The 16,774-nt window shown below is 35.1% G+C and overlaps 1 protein-coding gene across 3 annotated transcripts in view; it reads right to left on the reverse strand.

The window, feature by feature from the left end:
* The window catches only part of UHRF2 (ubiquitin like with PHD and ring finger domains 2), a 94,586-nt gene that overhangs the window by 14,799 nt on the left and 63,013 nt on the right, over nucleotides 1–16,774 (reverse strand). For all 3 annotated transcript variants that reach the window (XM_085307172.1, XM_085307179.1, XM_085307186.1), the window contains exons 6-9: nucleotides 13,955–14,141; nucleotides 8,198–8,321; nucleotides 7,715–7,822; nucleotides 4,111–4,215 (exon numbers count right to left, since the gene is read on the reverse strand). In XM_085307172.1, the coding sequence (XP_085163298.1) occupies nucleotides 4,111–4,215; nucleotides 7,715–7,822; nucleotides 8,198–8,321; nucleotides 13,955–14,141 (524 nt within the window). The remainder of the gene's footprint in view (nucleotides 1–4,110; nucleotides 4,216–7,714; nucleotides 7,823–8,197; nucleotides 8,322–13,954; nucleotides 14,142–16,774) is intronic.

Consider the following 16,774-nt stretch of genomic DNA (forward strand, 5'->3'; position numbering starts at 1 on the left):
AAAAAAAAAAAAAAAAAAAAAAGTAGAGACCTGGGTCCTTAACCTAAGGTATTCACAAGTCACAAAATGTTTCTCAGAAAGCAAGTAATATTAAGAAAAAGTATGGATAGGAGCAATATGGACAAGGGTTCCAAACTAATTTTGAGAGAAGTAGACAAATAAGTCTACTATGACAGACGTAACACTAATAATAAAAAAAAAAGACAGAAAKGGTCTATGTGACAAAATAAAAACTTCTCAAGATCTTAAAATAATTGCCAATACAATGCAAGTACAGAGGAAAAAATGAGGGGTTTTGACCTCACAAAGAGACACAAAGGATTTCAGAAACTTATGCAGAAAGATAATTTTTCATATTAGCAATTTTTACRAACTGATGGTTAACAATATGGAACAGAATGGACGAGTCGAGACTGTTGGAGAACAGGAGCTGTCCTGTGAATCTGAAACACCATCAGAAAGCAAGTGTGAATATTAATGATATTTCCCAACAAAATAATGTTGAGTATGGAAGTAGCAAAAAGGGACAAGTAACAAATCTGAGTGAAAAGGAAGATATTCAGTAGCTATCACCATAGTGAGATGCACAAATTGTCTCACATTACATTGGAGTTCTAAGTAGATACCAACCTAGCAGGGTCCTTAGACTTTGGAAAGCTGAGAGCATGTGAAAATAGCAAGTTTCAGGAGAGTAAATGTCAGATTTTAAGCTCAAAAATCAATCTAGATGGCTCACAATGGACAGATTCACAGTACAATGACTGTAACAGATTTATTATGTTGGGTTCTCAATATATAAAGAGAATTGGGAAAATCTGAAAGGACCTGTTCCCTTAGCAGTACGGCATCCTATTTCAGGAAACTTATATAGGATCCTTCTCTTTGGTACTGAGCACAGAGATACCAAGGCTCACATCGGATTCAGGCGACCAAGGAAAACTCAAAATCTAGTTAGTATAGCTGCAGATAAAACATACCTGCCACTGTGACTAGCAGTCACTCAGATCTTTGGAAATAAAAAAGTCTGACCTGAAGCTCTTGTTGCCACTTGAYTTAAAGTCATTTTAATACGCAGTTCACCAGTCATGGCACTGGCAGAATTGCACCCCRTGGAATTGATCTAGTATTTTCACTGTGCAATGAACATGAAGCAGAGGTCCAGACATGATACGTCTCAGGCTCAGACAAATCTAGAGTGCTAAATACCACTTATTTGCAACTGGATGATTTCAAGGAAATGCAACAGTAGCTGTTCTGACACCTTGAAACAGATTACTCAAAYAAAAGATTGATGTGAAGACACTGCACACTCAAAATGGGCAGTGGACCTTTTCATGAAGTAGATTGCTCTGACATAAATTAATCAAGGAATCTTAGCAACAAATATATTTGCTTGGGGTCTCTTTTAAGTCATTATAGAGTCCACTCACTTTTATACCCTCAAAATCTTTTACAAGAGAATGTGAATGATCCCAGCAGATATCATGCTCCAAGAGATTTTGAATCTCAGTTCTTAGATTTCCCGTATGATCCCATATGCAAAATCTCTTAAAGAAGAAACAATCTTTATTCTGATTGAACCGACTACACCAAAAGACAATTAATTTATCATCTTAATAACACTACTTCTAACCAGCAGAAATATGGATCTTGAAACTTTCAAAAGTAAATAAACATCATTTTTACCCTTGTATTTTAAAAACAAACTAGAATGGTACTTTTCAACTCAAAAGTGACATTTCTTCACCTATTTGATTTGATGGACAGACACATTAAAATACTTTAATTTTGAATATTGTGATTGCATAATCATTGCTAATGGCTAATACCTGGTGTTCTGGATCCTTATAAATATTAGTTTATACTGAAATAGTCCTCAGATTTCAACTTCATGAAAAAATTATCACAATTTCTTCAGCTGATGTTCCCATTATGGTTATTATCAAGACCAGAAGATCTGTAGTATTAACATACGCAAGATTCTAAAGCTAACTATTATAATTATTGTATTTTAAATCAAGTAATATACATAAACTAACTTTTTGTTATTAAAATATTAGGTTAAAAATACATACCCCTTTCAAAGAGATAGCATAAAAACTGCAAGAATTGGAAGCTGAACACTGAATTCTATTTCTACAGTATATTTTTTTGCAATTATTTTTATCCCAATGGTGAACTGTTATCTTAAAGCCACAAGAAGACCACTAAGACGCAGCATGTTAGCAGTGTGCAAAAATAGTTTGAGAAAGATTGTAAACATACAGTAAAACACACAGTCTTCCAAAATGTATTTATTTCTCAGTCACACAGTAATTATATCACACTACTAAAATTCGAGCAAGTCACCTGTCATAYCTTGCTCTTATACAATAAGTGACTAGATGTGAGCAGAAGATTTTATTTTAATGTTTATTTAAAAGCTTAATTGGAAAAAAGAGATAGTGTCTTTAGGATATTTAGAAGTACAGAATTGGCTTTTTCCCTGAGTGTTCCTGGAAGATTCTTACTTCTAGCTCTTTCAAAAAAAAAAAAAAAAAAAAAAAAGATATGTGAAAAGAGAACTGAAGAAAAGTTTGTAACAAAATGCACCTTGGGAAAAAAAGAGGGGTTTCTACTGAATCCTTAGTTTACAGCTCTACAAAAAAAAATAAAAAATTGATATTCACACAGCTTTTTAGGGTAGCACCTCCAGTATTTCTCCAGCAATGCTTCTTTCAAATCTTATATGTCATTAAGACTGTGACATTACTTAGGTGCCCATAAAAACACACGCTCACAACATCACTTAGCCAAACTGGAAGACATGCAAATGATCGAAATAAGTTTATTAAACGTTATAGACTGAATAATTACAGCAGCAGAAGTAAGGCTAACACATCAGTATCACCATCAAAAGGAAAAAAAAAAAAAAAAAAAGAAAGAAAAAAGAAATGTGCAGCATCCCAAGCTAGTAGTTACAACTACTGAGCAACAGTGTTCTTAGGATGCAATGGCTAAGGTCCTAGAGGTTGGGTTGGAGTTGACTCCAAGGATGTAGCAATGTACCAACACCAAGTACCTCCTCATGTGACTTGTCCAACAGAGAGAGACAGACGCCTTCAGAGGCAATACCCTGCAGCAGCAGCAGCTGGTAAGTGCTGTTGGCAAAGAATACATAACATCCTGATGCTATTTCAGATGTTTATTTCATTTCCTTCTCCAACGCCTTGTTCTTTGTGATTAACAGCTACCATGTTTTCAAAAACAAGTTGCTTACTGCTTTATCCTTCACCTGACGCATGATTCAAAATCCCACCTGATGGAACAGAACTGCAGGAAGGGATGTACCTTACGTAAACATTATTTTATTACAGAGAATAGTAATCTAATTATATACAAAACTTGGTCATTATGAGAAGTAAGTCAGACAAAAACATTTTTGTTTTGTTTAGCAGTATAATTGCATTGGTTACTGTACTTAGATGTTGACATCAAAGCAGAAATTTTTCCAATATCTTCCTCTGAGGATGATAATACAAAGTATTGTGAATTGTCCTGAGAAGTTCTCAAAGGTCTGATCATAGGAGTCAAGAACCTTCARAACTTCACAGAATCTCACAACATGCATGTTTTATCCTTACTTCAAGGATACAGATACAATGTAAAACAGATACATTACATTGTATTTAGAAATAGAGTAAAGTAAGCCCCGGAAAAGGCATTCATTTGCTTGATTGACTTGGAAGCAATAAAAACAGTGACCGAAGTAGAATCTAAAATATGTAACTTGCATGTAAGTATAGTATCAGATATTGAATAATGATAAATTCAGATAATGAAAGCCTACTGAAATTTAATTCCACTAACCAATATAAAATTCAGTTGTAATTGAGGTGTTTTGTGTCAGTATAAGCATTATAATACCCTTTAAGAGAAGATAGCTTAAATATTTCTCCTCAAAATACTAAACAACTACTAGATTTGACGTAAGTAGTAGTTTTCTTTTGCATAGTCCTATTTGCTTAAGCACCAATTTTAAGATCAGCAATGAACATAAACTCTCCATCTGTACAAACTTCAATACTTTAGAATAACAAAACAAAGGAATGGCTTGGATAAATGACTTACCACTTCATCTTCGAATCCCCCAGCTAACACAAGTGAATAAGCTCCATCATTACTACGTCCATGGATTCCACCCACATGGGGCCTGTGAACACCTGCTTCGCTCACCTGGCAACAGAAAAAAACAGCTTCTAGATTTTTTCTTCCCAAAGAATCAGCCATCTTCAATCACTTTTTACCATCAACATTCTGCTTAAAAAAAAATGTACGAGACGTCTGTGTAAATAGTTAACATAAGACTACAATGACAGGTGAGAATTTTACATGTTTTTAATAAAGAAAAGCCCAAAATAAAACACCTAAGAAAATGGAAAGACGATACAGGACAGTGGCAACAACAGAAGATGTAAAGGTTTACTTTCTTCTTTGGGAAAAAATTCCAGTGTATCATCTTTTCACAGCTTGCTTCAAACTACCAAGTTTTAAAAAGCAAAAAAACAAAACAAAACAAAAAAAAMCTCTAAGTTTTAAATTAAGTATTTTCTAGGTGGATGATACTAAACACAGTGTACCAGAACTAATGTTCCCAGCAGCAAAAACAATTAAGAGCCTTTCTGAGAGCAACCTTCCTACCCGAACATTTTTTATTTTCCTGATGCTGCATCTCCAGCTATTGAACCTTTTCTCCCAGCCTACACTTTTGAGTAACCTCAGTAAAAGTTTATGTTCTTTTGCTATAGTCTTCTACTCTCATAATAATGTAACACATCAAAGACCCAGTTGGCCAGAAATGCTACCTCTGACAACATTCAAGAGCAGACACCTGTGCACAATGTGAAAACTATGCAAGGACACAGTGATACGTCCTTGCATTAACTTCTCAGCTTCCAGTTGTCTGTGGTCAGGACTTCCTGAACTACTGTAAACTTTGAATTCACAGTATCTAAAAGTGGAATTCACAATRTTACTGTATGTCATATGAACTAACRCTACTGTTCATTTTGAATCTGACACCTGATTGTTTTGCTTGATAATTCCTCTTTTTGCATCACAAAACTATGTATAGTTGTTTTCTAATTACTTTTTTCAACACTGTACATGATTTTGCATATGGTACAATCTCTTTTCCAAAATGAAAAGTCTTCTCAGTTAATTCTTGAAAGAAAAGTATTCCATTCCTTTAACCATCCTCGTTGTTCACAATCTTCTTTTTCTCTTCTCCTTACTTTCTTAATAATTTTAATGTAATTTGCATTTTTGATCACTACTGAGCACTGAGAGTGCATATTTTCAGAATTATTAGGGGATTTCTTTCTTAAATAAGTAGTTGAGAGTCCATCACAATGTATGTAAATTTAGAATTGCACCTCCCATGTTTGCTATCCATTGCCACTTAGCACTCTCACTCAACTTTGTCAACTACTTGCTAGTTTTTCCAGATTGTTTACAAGTATGCTGTATAAGAACACCCTGCTATCATGCTCCCTTTCCTGCTCTATCAAATATCCTTTCATTCATTCCTACCTCCCTTCTTTCACTTTCAGGATTTGTGAATTAAATTAACATTTCTAGTAAGTGATTCACACYAGTGATGAACTTAGGTAAGTAATTCACATCAAAGATGCTCTACAGAGCAAATTCCATCTAGCGAAAAGAGTTTACGTAATAAAAAACATGCAAATCAAAAGTAAGAAACCACTATCTCTAAAGTCTCATGGTGAGACAAATCCTTTTCTCATACAAAAGACAAAAATGAGAGAGAGTGAATGAAAAAAGGCATAATTTAGCTATGTAAAAATCTTTTCAATCATTTTTTCCCAAAACATTTGAAGTATGAAATAGTTAATTTGTAGCCAAAATTAAATAAATATACACAAATAGTAACTTGCTTTATGATATCTCTTCCTTATAAGCATTCTCAGCTTTCTGACAGAAACAGCTAATTATGTTATTTTTTGCTATCAGTACTAGAAATACCTGTAAAACTACGAACTTGTGTGTCACCAATGGAATTTCTAACAAAAAGGTAAACTTAACTTTTATCACTACTGAACCAGTAGGAATGCACCTTGATGCTGAAAATTTAAGTTCACTTAAGTAATTCTGAAAGCTTCCCTGATTTATGAGACTAGACTTAACATGGAAGCCAATAAAAAGATTAAAAACATTACAGATGCACTTTAAATTATTTGTTTTTATTCCCTTCACAAAAACATTCATCAAAACCAGAGAAGTCAACAACAAAAAMCATAGTTTTCCTCTCAGCCAAGTAGTTTTGTGTTGGTGTAATGAACACTGTAACTTTACAATAAAAAATTAATTTGGTCCATTATTTTCTAATGTCTGTATTGATGATAGTGTAGATGATAGAAACGTAGGTCAGAAAAGATCCAAAGAACTCGTATAGTTTCCAGCTGTCTCCTTCTGAGTTCCACCAAGAAGAGAAACTGAAAACTGTTGCTAACCAAAAGGCCTCTGTTAATCATTTCAGCCTTAAAACTTGCATGCCATTTCAAAGTCAGAATTCTTCAGTCAGTATTGGAAGACACTACCACAAGAGGAAAGTCTCTTGGCATGTGTACTCTTCTACAAATTGTGTACTAAAAATATCTATTTTTCTAAGAATACAGTAGGTGATAAGAAGTTTAGAAAGAACATCAGTAGAGGATTTCAGYTTTTGCCATGCCCCTCCACAAACAGAAAAAAAACTTATTTCTGTTTCTCTGGATATCATGGAAAATACTCCTCAACCGCACTCTTTTACATAACAGAATTWACAGATTTGTAAAATAAAGCAGCACCCATTTCCCTGACTAACCCCCCCAACAACAATAAATAAATGATAAAACAAAGATTTGCGATATTAGCCAAGATAAGGGTGAGGATGTAAGGTTTCTATTTGTTGGACAYATCAAAATCACATAAAATCAGTATTGGTACAAAAAGATGCTTGTCCCATTCTTTCTGCTTTGTTCTTTYCTGCCCCTCTGTACAACTGAAAAGTGAAGTGGATTAGGAAAAGTTACCTCCTCCAACTCCGAAAAAAGAATTATTTTTCTGTCACATTTGTTACTAATCTAGTTTACCRTAGAGTTTAAGAAAATGGGACAATGCAAGACAGAAAATGGGACAGTGCAGGAAGTAGAAAAGRTTGAACAGACTGCTACTTTCAGTAGCAGTACTGGTGTATGCTGGTTTGAGCCACTCATCAGCCTAAAATAAGATTCAGGTATCAGTTATGTATGACCAAAAAAAGAATAGGTAGTGTACAGTGATACAATATAATCGTTTTGGAATCTACAGTCTACACCACCTAAGGTGATTATCAGCTCACAGGAAGAAGACTTCGTAAGATATTTGACTCTATCACTAATTACTATCCCCTTTTGAATTTTAGCATGTGAGCATGCATCAGCATCCTAACCAGACAGACTTTCCCTTAAAAAATAGTTCAAAACTTAAAAATACTTCTTCTTAAGTGGTACTGTAAAATCAGCATTCTTCATTTTTTCCTAGAATTAGCATCATTTCCAATATTATGATTACAATGCATTATTTTTTTACTTCTGGTAAAAAGGACAATTATCAATCCAAAATAATTTTTGTGCTCAACTCATACCTATTATTCTTTCTTACTTCAACTACAGTTAATATTAGAAAAACATACCTGAACTCTGAATTTCCAGGTCGTCCCAACAGGAACACCAGGTATAGGACCATAATGATTAGAAGGAACAATAGTGCATTCCTTAGTGCGACCAACACAGGCCATGCCCTGAAAACACAGCAGAGAGAATTAATTAGTTTTTAAAATATTCAAGGCTATTTGAAAAATCAGACGCATGTGCTAATAAATCTACTTATTACAAATACATACTTAAAAATATATTAACAATAATGTTAATGAAGTAATGTGTACTTATGGGCATTTTGGGGGTTATTCTTTTTTTTTTTTTTTGGTTTTACCTCTAGTCACCTTAACAATTCTTTAGCTGCTTTAAGTTTCAGTAGATTGTGGGCAGGATTCAACRTTGTTTTATAGTCTGTACAATCCAGTACTGAATTTTGTGTGTGCATATAAAAGTATAATTACAGATGTAGCACATACATGAACAGTCAGAGTAACAGCTATTTCTAAAACACACTCTACCTTGCCCCAGTCTCTCTGGCTTTCAGTACTGGCAGATGGCATCTTTGCTTTCTTTTTACTCTGTTTGAGTTTTTCTCCAGCCTTTACAACTTCATTAGAATCATTTTTGCAGGAAGGACAATACCTAAAAAAAGGTTTTAGTAAATTCTCAATTACTTCATAATAATGGCAATACATTTCTTGTAGCCAAAATAGTGTCAATTTGTTCATCCTAACTATTTTCAAGCTAGCAAATATATACCAGTCTTAAGCAACTGAGGCYTCAAATTGAAAAAAAACCCTAACAAGAACAAATACTCAAATACTGTCAGCTTCTAAAACAGGGCATTTCAACGTTCTTTTGAAGGTAGAGTGTTAGAGGCAAAACATTTCACTATTCCTTCTCACATGACCTGAGTGGTCCYCACGTTTCCAGTATTCCCTTTTCATTCTGTCCTCTTTTGTTCAGATCATGTGAGGGAAAAGATAACTGACATTAGCGTGCTGYTAAAAAAGGTTCACGGCTTCTTTCTACATTCTGCCCACTCTACCCTGATTTTCTTCTACTGCACCAAATACCACTCCAGACAGCTGAATGTGGATCAGAGCCAAGGCATCCTGGAACAAGTGTGCAYGCACAAACACACACGTGTGCACACCACCTCACCACACCTAAGACAGGTGGAATGATATTCAATGCAGAACAAACAGCAAAGGCGCTTCCAAGCTCCACTTTGACATAGTCCTTTGGACTGTGCAGCACTGGGGGGACTCATTCCAGCTAACACAAAGATACCATCATAGGAGAGTGAGAGATACCACTACACAGTGACGACAGCAGAGGGAGAAAGAGAGCACACTGGTCCTTTTATTGCTTCTAACAGCATTTTTATCCWGCTCCAGGAATGGCAATGCAAAGGCAACTGCCCTTGTTTCTGGCTCCTGTGGACTGAGCTTGGCCCATACGCCAATGGTGGAAGTCTGATCTAGAGTAACATTGATAATACATTTAGATTACTACTACTAGCACTACAGTTTTGGATTTATTAGTTCACTGCTGTATTTGGATGTGAATAAAAGAATCAAAGGGGAATGAGTCACTGTGGAACAGATTTCACAATGATTGCCTGTGTATGAGTTTTCATGCCTCCATAAAGAAGGGAGCTCCCTCAAACCATGTTCTTATATGCAAGCTACCATTAATTTTGAAATGGATCCTTATTGCAGAAGTCAGTTTGCAACTCAGCTCAACACCTGGATCTMTGTACTCTCAAAATACTTGACATAACTTTTTATTTAAAAAGTARTATTAAAGTATTCTAAAAATTGAAAGAAAACAGACTAAACAACCATTTTTGGATTGTGCCTATTCAGTTGAAAGGTAAAGAGACCTATGCCATTTTGAATGGCAAACAGAGATACCAAAGTGCACATGGACAACACAAATAGTCCAGTTACAGTTGCATAGTTGACTTTTCTTCAGATGACATGGGTACTTGCACATTCATACTCTAAACAGAAATATCCCCTTACTCTTTAGCACATTCACAGATAACCCTACAATAACACACAGATTACTCAGGTGAACAGGTTTTTCTGCTTCTCTAAATGTATGGTTTCCTCATGTCTTCATAAAAGGTATAGCATGGATGAAATTTAAGTGACCACTCAGTTCAGTAGKTATCTCCAATACTGAAGGATGTCAGGTGTCCTGCTCTCCACAGGCAATTCTATCTAGGAGTTTCATAACAAATTTTAATCTATCTCACCCATTTAAGGTAGTCTTTGTACACAAATCAGGTATCAGATGTCATGCTGTTAGACCACAATGGCCTCAGTGAATGAAAGGAAATGTGCTCATCTTACTGCTAGCAAGCTAGCGTAAAACAATCTCAGCCAAAGCATGAGACAGATGGCATCATTCCTCTCAGACTGAGATGGACTCAATCCATCTTCTAGTGAGAGTCCTGCAAACCTACTTGGAGAAGTTAATGAGAAAAAAAATCTAAGATCAGAGGATGAGGAACTAAGTTAGAAGCTTACATAGGAGTCTCTACTGATAAAAGGTCTAGTTCCATTATTAGATGATAGCTCTTTAAAACACTGGATGAGAAAAACTTARAATTTTCCCTGAGAATATTAAGAGGCCTAATAAAGTCTCCTCTTTTACAAGATAAGCCTCCATGTCAGGACTTGGTTAAAACAAAAATAAGAAGTGTAGCTCAAAGCTCAAATWTCAAGGCCTGCCTCATGACGACAAGTGCCAGAAATTTACAGACAACAACAGTATCAAAGATTTCAAAATGCCTTCTCCAGTGAATGCTGGCATCAAGAGGTCATCTTCTAAAATGAACGAGATATGGTTTAAGTTATTTTGTGTTTCTGCAAGTGTGCCAGAGTCAGTCTAATGCAAGCTGGCACAACAGATAGCAGATATAAAGCATGGTTCTAGACATGACTTTTTCAAAATCACGTGTCCTGCGTTTTGGCTAAGGCACACAACCTGAGCAGCAAAAGATGGCTGCAGTATGTATACAAACGACATTAACCTAATTTCACAGTAAACTGACTTCTTTGAGTTACACATAAGGAGAGCACTGCTGCTAATTAAAAAAAAATAACTAATTCATGGACAGTTATGAAACAGGTTTACATAAAATTATCTGAGGGTAAATTTTAGCTACAGTGAAATTATTACAAAACTCCAAATAGTATCAATAGGAATGGATTTCATTATGTCAACAGAGGTCTTAAGCCTATTAAGACAATGAAGTTATATTTATAAAAAAGGAATGAGAAATAATACAAGATATCGAAATTAACTAACACTTTAAGACTTTGTGTATAACATTACAATTGTCTGAAAAAGACTATTCAATGGTTAAGTAAAAACAAGGAACATGACATAATGTAAATTCACAAGAAGGCAAATATAACTTTGAAATTTCCTGCTTCATGATTGGAAAATAAGTTACTATTTTTAAAGTCAGATCGYACAGAATATTAAATACAGCTTAGCATATAGAGTGACTCTATCTCCACAAAAGTATCCTAACAACATTTCCGAAACTGCAGACCTGGCCCCTTCAGAGAATCTTCCAAGTTTTATAGTAAAAAAAGAACATGAAAACTTTTCACTTCTAAAACAAACAGGATCTGTCAAGATACTAAAAGACCAGACTGTGCCCTGTCCTTTTGCTACTATACCAAGAAAAAGGGAGAAAGAACACAGACTTGATTTTTCTGTTAGARGACAATGCATTGCTCAGTATAACTGCAGTCCTTTTACATACTACTAAGCACTGAGATTGCACAGGGCTGGCAATTAAAATTAATGTTAAAATTAACAAGAGCTAGTCAGGAGCTAGTTCTATAACTCTACATCTCTCACCTACTGATTTCATGTATAGTTCCAGCTATCTGCTTACATGAATATATCTTGAAGGTCACACAGTAATGTAGCAGATAAAATGAAGTTAAATAGCTCGACAATTTTTTCAAGGTATTTAATTTTTATCACTCAGATTTCTACAACTTGTGGAATTTCATAATCTTTTGGCCAGAAATGTTGGTTGTAGAGTCTAAATATGTACTTAAACCACAATGACAAGACCGTGTTGTTGATCAGTTCTATTTTTATTTGGGACTATACAGAACACTAAGGCTTTTTCCTCTATGGCTGAAAACAGTCCTGGAGATGTATGTAATGCAGTTATGGTTACATTATTGGAAGAGTCTAGGGAGACATCAGTAATAATTACAACACTTTGAAAAGAGACGTATTCTTCAAACTTTCTCTGCAGGTCTCTGAGATGTAAGTAGGGTAACTCAAAATAACATCTCAAAAGAAGCTCCTGAAAAAGAACAGGTGTCAGTGAGATTAGAGTATCAATGTCTGATCTGGAAAATTACCTGAAGCATCCAACAGTCCAAGATAATCCTAGCATAAAACAATCAACATTAGAGAGATCTCAGTATCACTATCCCCGATGTCTAACCTGTCATACATTTGGGGATACAGAAGAAACTAGACAGAATAAAGWTTTTCTTGGAGTAGAACAAAGGACTTGGAGGTAGGCATTGTTTCAAGGCATGTGKTTTTTTTATTAGATTATAAACAGACTTTATGACTGTGGCAGTACCRGTTTAAAGCTGTTGTTTTTGTGAATAAGAGGCAACTGAAGAAGAACAGATGCGTACTTTCAGAGGACAGATGTAAATAGTATTTGGCCTAACTGAATACTCTAAATGACAGAAGTCAAAAAAGAACTCGCCCATAACTTCCAAAGATCAAGCGCATTCAAGTAAGAATATTGTTTAAGGACTACAATCAACAATAAAGTACTTCAATGTTGAGAATATTTTCCAACATATGATTTCAACTCATTGATGTTAACAATTAGTACGAAGCAAGAWGATGTCATGCAGAGAAGACCAACCTGACCAGACAGCAGAAAACCTTGGGAAACCAGGATTTRTGTGTTGCCTAATACATACTGCTGAATAAATACTGTAATTATTTCATGTAATCAAGAAATGGAAGGCACACAGACAATATTCAAATAAATGCTGTATTTAGTCCCAGTGGGCCATATATATTTCCGGTTGGTACCGAAATACTTTCTAGACAGTGTTTCAAGTCAGTAATTCCAAAGACAGGAAATGAAATTCTTCTCAGTTCAGAATCCAATTATCAATTGGCAACAAAAGTATCTTGAAGCTAAATGTACAATGGGAATCGCCTACCAATCTTAATATCCTCTATTGCTAAATCACATCCTGGCATAAACAGAGGCGGAGTTTGGAAAAACTGCAGCATCTCAGTAAATAAGCAGAGCATTAGGTACTGGCCAACAAACAAATGTACTTTATATGTGGCAGCCACTGTGGTACATTAGGCTGAGTTATTTATTCCCAGAAAATGTTAAAATTTCCAAAGCACTTAAACTAAATTAGTATTTTTACTTGAAGTRTACAGTTCCATAAAATTAATTAAAAGTCCAAAGAGATTCCATAAACTGTATCCAGAGGCATCTTAAATATCTACTGATACAATGTAATCAAAAGCTTTAAAATAAAATTCTATTTATTATTTGYTTATAGAGGATTAGCATCTGATAYACATTATAGGCCAGCTACAAATACAAGTAGTGTAAGCTGCAGATAAAGGTGAAACATGGCACTCAGCCAAAGATCAGCTTAATGAACATGGAGGGGCTCCATGTAGATTCATTCCAAAATAAAGTTATCTTAATATAACAATGCCCATTAGCTCGACTTTGCTGATCACTGACTACAGGGCACTAGAAACTGAAAACAGTAAGGTGGCAGTCCTCTTGCAGCAGAAGAAATTAATTGAGTAGAGGCAACCAGAAAATAAGGAATGACATAGGGGCAGAGGTTGAAGGGGAAAAGGAGGAGAAAAAAAAAATTGTTCAAGCAATAAAGCTTGAACAAAAATTAAAAGGCTGGGCAAAAATCACTGAAGGTAAATATAAATCACATCAGGTAATGTCACAGGAGATCATAAAATGAACCTACTTTTTTTTGAAACTGTATATAATGAAACTCAATATCCTGATTCTTACTACAAGCAGTTTACGAATGGTTTTCAGAAGTTACCTTAACAAAAAATGTGAATTTTTAAATAAAGTGGAAGGGTCAAAAACACACCAGAATTACAAAATTCTTCAGTGCTGACTCTCTCTAGCAAATAACAAAGGAGGTACCTTGTGTAGAATGACAATATAGATAAGTAAATCATCCTTGTATATTTACCAGTCCTCATCTTCTGGTATCTTGCTTAAGGGAGGGTTCAGGCAGTATATATGATAAGCCATATTACATTCATCACACAGGAGCTGCATGTGAGCATCCTGTTTTCCACCACACAAATAACAAGAGCAAAAACGGCATTCCTTATCTGGATCAGCCCTACAGTGCTTGCATTCAGGGCCACTCTTTCCTGTCAGTAACAAAGAAAAAAGTCAAATGTCATATTTYAGGAAAATGCATATTAACATGAAACAACTCTTTCTACTTACGAACACTGCTGTCTTGAAATTTTTTCTTTAGTTTTTTTCAGTACAATAAAATATTTGGCTAACTAGACTAATGGGATTTCTTCTTCTTCTTCCACAGAAATGAAAATGACCAATCAGCAGATTCACTGACTTCTCCCCTCTCCTGCAACACCCCACCTGCACAGATTGCACCTTGTATATTAATTCTTCTCGTCTTCTTAAACACAGTTATGAAGAAATGCTAATTCAGAAATGGATAAAAGTACAATGAAGATCTAATTACAATTTGGAACAACACTCTTCCCCCTTGYTTAAAGTGGATAGAAGAATCAATAGTCTAAGACCATACACCACCTCAGATCACCAGTTGTYTCCCAGTAGAAGTTTTGGTTAGACACAAAGAAATGCTGAATTTCTGTTTCTGCATATTTGAACTAGTTAAGTCCCCTCCACTAGCCAAAGAAACCCACTCCCACTGGCTCCTCAGCTAATTAAAAAAAAAAAAAAAACTTTTACAGATGAGGAAAAACATTCCACAGGCAGAATGTTCTAGAAGGTACAGAAGAGGAGGGTGAAGAAACATCGCTTATATATAGCGGAGAACATTTACAGAGAAAATGCCTGAAGCAACTGGAAGTTCCAAAGTAGTGAGAGAAGGCTGAAGAAAAGATCTTGATCACAGGTCAAAGAACTTAGACACCAGAAGGAAACAACTTTGATCTATGTATTCCTTATGAAAATCACCTAGAAAGGTCATAGCAGTGAATCTGAGCCTGAACTAGACAATATGATAATTATTGTATTATCCAAACTGCTCTGAAAATAGCATTCTACCTGAAAGAAGTTAGTTTTGAATCAGAAAACAAGGAGGACCAGAAAACCTATTTTAGAGTTTGGAATTGGAAGTAAGAAGCTGAAGGATCAAAATGCTATAGTAATAGTGGAGAAATTAGTAACATAGATTTTCTTGAAGTTTGGGATATGGGAAAAAGGAAAAGGTAATTACATAACTTTCCTCAGCCTGACTAGCAAGTTTACAGCTTCATTTCTTGGCTTTCTGCACCTACTACAATATTCAATTATCTTACTCATTTGGATGGACAAACCTTTTCTCTGAAGATTTTTGATTAGATAATGCAAGCCAGAGTAGAGATCTCTTTTATGAGTTAGTTCTTGAATGGAAGAAGATAAGATGGCTTCCTGATGATTCCAGAAGAGTTTTGAGTACCTTTTCATTTTTTTTAATGTTCCCTAAGTGTATGGAGCAGGAAAGGAATGACTTAAGGGTTTGGGAAAATCCCTGCCTCTTCCTGCTAGGGAAAAAACATGTTCTCCCAGTTGAAAAGACTTTACAGAAAATTGAATCCATACAGAGTAACTGTTTAAGAATATCTCAGTCCTCAAAGTCTTTTAAGAAAGGAGGACTACATAGCCAAGTATTGTGCTTTATCTACAATCCCTCTGTGTGATCCTGAGCAGCATTCTGTCTTCACAAATGGAAGAGATGCTAGAACACTGAGGTTTGCTAACTTTTATTTAAAACAAAAAAAACATAAAAGCAGAAAAACATACAAGAAGAACTACTTAAGAGAGAAAATTAGCAGCTACAGTTAGAAGGTCTGGTGGTAGAAAGTCTGGTGAGATGCGCTGACCTAAAAACTGTAAGAGAAATGTCTAATGCCACCAGCATTAACTGTTTAATGAAGCCTCAATGGCAGAAGACACACTTAAAAGAAACGAAAAATCTTTCAGTATAGTGTGCCTAATGAAGCCTAGCCTAGATTTTTCTGCATGCTGTGTATGAGAATGGAAGTGATCTGTTAGTCTGAGACTTCTCTTCAAGGTTTCGTTGGAAAAGAAAGGAAACACCTGAAGACAAATTTGTACATGGCTGTTTCTGTGGTATTTCCAGCACAGCTGGGAAAAACTCACTAACTTGTCCRGAGTGTCAACATCAATTCAAGTAAAATCAGACTAAAGCTGGTCTCCCATTTGAAAAATTTTAAAATTGATGATGGAGCCCTCCCTCAAGAAAYTCAACTGTCTACCTCATTAGATGATCAGTAGCCAAAAAGATATTGCGTATTTTTCTGTATATATCTTATCTCTGCTGGTTGTCTAGGCCTATGTGATTTGTTTTCTGTTATAAAACCAGATTCTCAGRGTAAAGATTAGTAATAAACTCTTTTTGGACTTTATTCTATATACAAACATAATACAATCTATCAGGTTCATAACATGATTTGAATTTTTCCAATTTCTGCTTTGAACTGTTTTWGTTAACCCAAACGCCCTGATTTTATCTGTACCATTTGTCAGAGACGAGTCTGCTCATGCCTACCAACACTGTAGAGTTTAGTTGCCTAYATTATTTCATATTCTCTTCTTTTGCTGGAAGTTATATCATGTTTTTAGTATAAATATTGATTCCAATTTGTTATAGTAACATAAGTTGGTAACTCATCCTTATTTCTGTTTTGCATAAAACTTTTGCCATGTACTTTTGGGTAYGTAGGTTCTTAATTTCTTAACGTTTAATCTCTATTCTTTTTCTGGGCTGTAGAATTTCAATTAA

Source organism: Rhea americana, unplaced genomic scaffold, assembly GCF_003343005.1.
Source record: "Rhea americana isolate MKP2758 unplaced genomic scaffold, rheAme1 scaffold_103, whole genome shotgun sequence".
NCBI classification, from domain to species: domain Eukaryota; kingdom Metazoa; phylum Chordata; class Aves; order Rheiformes; family Rheidae; genus Rhea; species Rhea americana.